This window comes from Chondrus crispus, genomic scaffold (assembly GCF_000350225.1).
Source record: "Chondrus crispus Stackhouse genomic scaffold, scaffold_203, whole genome shotgun sequence".
Lineage (NCBI taxonomy): Eukaryota > Rhodophyta > Florideophyceae > Gigartinales > Gigartinaceae > Chondrus > Chondrus crispus.
This window is the reverse complement of record NW_005179075.1, coordinates 126,339-131,957: the sequence shown is the minus strand read 5'-3', so window position 1 is coordinate 131,957 and position 5,619 is coordinate 126,339. Positions and strand designations below refer to the sequence as shown.

Sequence of the window (5,619 nt, the reverse complement as noted above, 5' to 3'; positions counted from 1 at the left end):
AGTATCCGAGTTAGCCAAGGGTTTTTGCTATTGCAGAGCTCATTCATGTACCCTTCACAGTACCCTTGGGGTACTGTGCAATCGAAGGAAGTCCAGACCAAGCATTCGCTCAAAAGGATATTGAATAAAGGAACTTCCAGTCCAAGCGTGACAGCTACAGTAGACGTTCTCGGAGACAGCATTCGCTCAACAGGACATTGAATAAAGAAATCAGAAAGGAAGTACTTTTTACTGTACACTTTTGCAATGATACTATACTGTAGTGTTCGCGAGGATACATGGCACACACCTCGAATAGAACATGGGAATGTGCAACTGGACAGTACTGTAGTACTGTCCAGTTGCAAGGGTACTGTGTAGCTTGGGTACTGTGTAGCATTCCGCACCGGCGCACCGGCATTCAGGGTACACTTGGGTACTGTAGCGCTGATACCTGGAATGACTACAGTGGAGCATTTAGAACTCTTCTTGCGCCACTATTTATGGCGTCGTATTGTATGATATGGAGATTGTTGATTCACTCACAATCAGGCCGATTGTGAGTCACAATCGCCGACGGCAACTACTGTACCCCTCAAAAAGGGTACAGTAGTACAATTGCGTGCGTAGAGGGCGGCATAGATGGGAGAACCCGGATGGGAAGGAATTTGAGCGTCCCCCTTCATGGTGGCCTGATGCAAGTCATACAGTATCCGTCGTCAGCCTTGGTTGTACAGTACTGTTCGTCCCGTACAATGTTCTGCAAGACAGGTCCGTATCATACAGTAGTGTGTTTGGACTCCTTGGGTGTGCACTGGACTCCAAGGATGATGATATCACACTACTGTATGATATCATCATCCTTGGAGTCCAGTGTAAGAGGACGCAGGAATGCAGCCAAATTCAACCTTAAACGAGAAGACGTATCTTCGCATTCCAATTCCCGATCTGGCCGCGGCAGTGGCCATCCCCACCCGTGTGATCCTACGTCATGCAAGTCTCTTATTTTACCCCTCAGCAAAGCGATGATACGACAGAAAGAAAGCATGACGGGCATGATCTGCTGAAATTATTTCGAAAAAACTTGTAATGTCTATTGCACGGCGAGCATTGCGGCAATAAGTGTTGCAGTTCTGGCAAGCTGCCCTGTGGACGCAGGATGCTCCAGTCACTCGCGTGACACAGCACGTACCTTCATATCTAAGGAGTGGTTGTACTGTACCACGGCACATCCAACTAAATCTCCGCCGTGGCGTGTATGCTTCGAGGTGTAGAATCCTTGCTCGAGGCTAGCGCCACAGTCCATTCTGCAGGTCTGCCCCACTACCCCTCTCCATCTTTCATGCCTCATTCTGCTCGCATGATTTTCAACCACCCCACCAAAAGCGTACCGAGAAGGACTAGCGCCGACCCGAAAAGCCCAGCCCAACTCGGCCTCTCACCTAGAAATACCAACCCCAGAATAAAAGCCATAGGTACGTCCAGATTACGGATGAGGATACCAGGGCCGGCACGGCACAGCTGAAGCCCCTTGTTAAGACAGCACTGCCCGCCAAAGGCGAACAACGCCGCGACCACCGACAGAATCACCCCTTGCTTCATTTCGGCCATTCCGGCGGGACCTATTGCACCCCCCAGAGCGGCCGAAGTCGCAATCGTCGCAGCACTGAAGGACCAGACAGACACCATGAAATGGATGGCGGTGCCCAGACTGCGCACAGCGATGTAGGCCACAGAGCTGAGAATTGCCGCCGCCAGCGCAGCCATAGACCCGAGTATGCGGTCTGCGGGATCGATCGCCGGACCAGAGCCCGGAGCTGCGACCAGCACCACACCTGTCAAACTTACGAGCGCTCCTAGCAATTCCAGACGATTCATTGGCTCTTTTAGCACAAAGTGGGAGAGTAGCATCGTGAACACAGGCCCGCTGAAGAAAATTGTGACGGCATCGCCGACAGGCAGGAGGCGAAGTGCAATGAAGAGAAAGACTAGGTCGAGTGCGCCGGCAATACCGCGGAAAACCAGTAGAATTCGTTGACTGTTGTTTAGATGGGAGACAAGAGTCCGAGAAGGAAATATGAAAGCCAGATACACCGTGGCAAAAGTGGTGTGCATCAAAGCGCGGATGAATGCCGAGGAAGTTGGGGGAAAGAAGTAGTTTTGTTCAGCGATATGAATCAGGAATGACATTGAAGAAAAGCCTATTGTGGATAGGCACATTAGAAAGTAGCCTTGCAGTTCAGATGATTGCTGATTAACTTGTTTCGTTGTTTTGAAAAGAAGCGGTTGAGTCTCAGAGATTTCCATAGGTGCGCTTTGTTTGTCAGGCACGGGAGATGCTTGAGTGATATCCACAATCATGACTGCGTGGAGGTCAATCCTGAAAAGGCCACTGCTGCTGTTAGCGATGGTCAGTCGGCGTGTGAAAATGCGACAGATCTTTGCGAAGGCCGGCGACGAAGGTAGGGAGGGTTAGTGGTTAGTGAGAAGAGGTCGTTCAGTCTCACACCACAATTGATATCTACAGTAGCCCTCTCATTCGGGCCCAATACAATGGGAGCCTCTGGAAAAAAAAATTGTGTCAAGAGTCATTTTTTTCCTTTTTGTGCACAAAAAATGAGTTTTGTCACGGAAAAGCTTGCGCACTGTCATGAGAGCCATATGCACACACGTTGCACACGTACAGCGATTAACTCACCACGATCGCCGCTGGCCTACGGATCACTAGCATCCCTAGATAGATAGACACGCGACCCCAATAAACCTAGGCATCGATCTTGCATCACACGCACACAACGGTAAGGAGGGTTGCCCTAATTATCGGTCACTTGCGAAGAAAATAAAATCAAAAGTAGAATTGATTGGTCATTCACGGACATTTTGGTGTCGTTCGCTTCTTGAAAGACCAGTGAATCACGCTGTTTTCTCCAAAAGCTCGAAATCAAAACCATATTCTCGCAGTTTACGAAACCAAAAGGGCCTTGAAAAAACGACTTTGTGCCTAAAGATCGGTCACCAGGTTAATTTGGCCCAATCAAACCAACGAAAAATATAACAAATTTGTATGCCACGTCATCGAGTGAACGAGTGGAAACCCTGTTGCGGACATGCCCGGCGCCGACGTTTATGTACAAGAGGGGGGAAGGCCGGTCCGAGGGGACTTGCAGGCGCGGCGCATGGAGAAAGACTGGGAGCGGGGCTACGCCGGCGGAGGGGGACTTGCAGGCGTGGCGCGTGGGGAAAGACTGGGAGCGGAGCGTACGCGGGCGGAGGGGGACTTGCAGGCGTGGCGCGTGGGGAAAGACTGGGAGCGGAGCGTAAGCGGGCGGCGGGGGACTTGCAGGCGCGGTGCATGGGTAAAGACTGGGAGCGGGGCATGTGCAGTGTTGCAGTGCGAAATGGGGCCGTGCCGGGCAGGGCGTAGCCGCGGTGGAGGACCCTGGCGCTGGACTGAAGTGTGTTTTATTGCTTTTGTCCGCGGGCATTGGCGGTGCGATATCGGGCAGCTGCACGCCTAACATGCGAAGGACGCACCCTTTTCCTGTAATCCCGTACAGTTTCACAGCAGAGTGTCGCGCAACGCGTGCATACATACTCTGACAACAGCTCGGATCGTTTTCGCTTCGCTTCTAGCTTGCGCGCTTCCTCCAATCCTTTCTTTCGCGCAGAAATTTTAGCACTGTTCCGCGCAGCCTGGCGTCTGTTCGCCCCCGCTCTCACTAATGAAAGCGCATTACTTGACGTCATGACCTCCCCGAAAGTCGTGTCCACGTACCCGTGTGGTTTAAGGATAGCGGTCTCTCCCAAGACAGCATTTCGTAGCTCTGCTTGTAGTATAGTAGCGGTCGCCAGCTATGAGCTAGCTCGAGGAAGAGGTAACAACCAATAGGGGGTGTCCCGCAGTAGATCGGGACTGTGGTAGAGCAACGGGGAAGTACGTCGGCCGACTGTAAAAGCACGACGTACTGGTCGAAGTGCGGACCCGGAATGGGGCCAGAACTGGAAGGGGTGGTGTAAGAACACACAAAACAGGGGGAATCCGAGCCTAAAGACTAGTGTCAGACACGGGCGGAGCGCCGAGTAGCGGGAACTCCTAGAGGGACGAGCGGGACAGATGTCAATAGTGCCGCCAAGGCCAGAGGCTTGTCGTAGCCCGCGACTTGACAATCGTCACAATGCAGGGAGAGAGAAATAGGCCGTGCGACAGTAATACGCCCAGGCTAGAGGCCAGTCTTAGCCCGCGTGGTCGCAACGACAGAGTAAAAAGGAAAACAATTGAAACGTCGAGCGACAGTAACACGCCGAGGTTAGAGGCTAGTCTTAACCCGCGTAGTCGCAAAGACGGAGGAATGGAAAAGGTAAAGTAAAGGCAATAGAAGCCAGGGAAACGTCGCAAGACAGATGCCGACAATGTCGCCTAAGTCAGAGGCTTGTCTTGACCCGCGGTGTCGCACCGTCGAAGGAAATCCGTTCCCAAAAGATCCTTGACTGTTTACTGTCATTGCCCGGCGCCGTCGCTTAAATAAGCGAGGTCGCGGGGTCTTGGACATTGTCCGTCCTACTGTACTACTGTACTCTATTATGTAATGCACTGTACTGTGCCATTACTACTGTACCTTGTCATATACAACCTCCGGGCTGTAATGTATACAGTAGATCTTCCGCCTGTAAGGCACACGTGTAGGCGTCCGCCTGTAATGCCCGTGTGAGCGTGCGCGTGCGCTTGTAATGCACACGTGTGGGCGTGCGCCTGTAATGAACAGGCGCCGTCGGGTACTGTACACATCCTGCCAATGATACCACACTGCTTCCTTGTTCTTGAAAAGCTCTTCCAGCTGCTCACAACCCAGAATCTCATTACTGTCAGCTGGAGATCTGGGTCGTGGCACGGACAGCAGCCGGTGCATGTCCAGAGGCCAAATACCAGACCGCCTAAAGGCGGCCTTAATGTTACCACTAATAAATGTGTCGTCGTACGCCTCAGTGATGACTGAGCAAATGTCAAATACATCGATCTCAATATTGTCTGCCATACCAATGTTTATAAACACATTATTCAGCTTTCTCTTAAACGTACCAAACACCACACAATCAAGAGGCTGTGTTTTGCCTGATGTATGGGCGGGCAAAGCATACACGACCACATTTCTCTCATGAAAGAATTCCAGAACGCGGAGAGATAAATGGTATCGATATCCATCATACACTAGTAGAGCTTTTCGGCCGTCCTTTAGGAGGTCCTGTATACTTTCCACAAAGAGGCAAGCCCAGTTCGCAAAAATGTCAGATTCCACTCCTCCTAGCTCTGCGCGGAGGGCCACAACTGCCCTGTGTGGCAGCCTACTTGCCGGCGTTTCATACACGACCGTCCCATCTCTTAATCCTGTCCTATACGGCATACGCTTCCCCTTAAAAACGAAGAGCGGTGGACCAGCTGTTCCAGCTGCTGAAAGGACCGGCATCATAGTGATACGGTCATCGTACTTGCAGTGCCCTGCACGGCTGTCTCCAGAGCTGCCCCGTGTGATATAGCGCTTACACTGCGTTTTAGAAGCTAGGTCCCGACCTGGTGTGATGCCGCACTCATCTAAGTTAAATAAGCGTTGCGTGTCTATGTTATTGTCGGCAATAAGGCGTTCG

General features: G+C 51.7%; 1 protein-coding gene across 1 annotated transcript; it reads right to left on the bottom strand.

Moving 5' to 3' along the window:
* Positions 1 to 986: 986 nt before the first annotated feature.
* Positions 987 to 1,211, bottom strand: CHC_T00003859001 (hypothetical protein). Its single transcript, XM_005714997.1, has one exon. The coding sequence runs from the start codon at positions 1,209 to 1,211 to the stop codon at positions 987 to 989; it is 225 nt and encodes a 74-aa protein (XP_005715054.1).
* Positions 1,212 to 5,619: the final 4,408 nt, after the last annotated feature.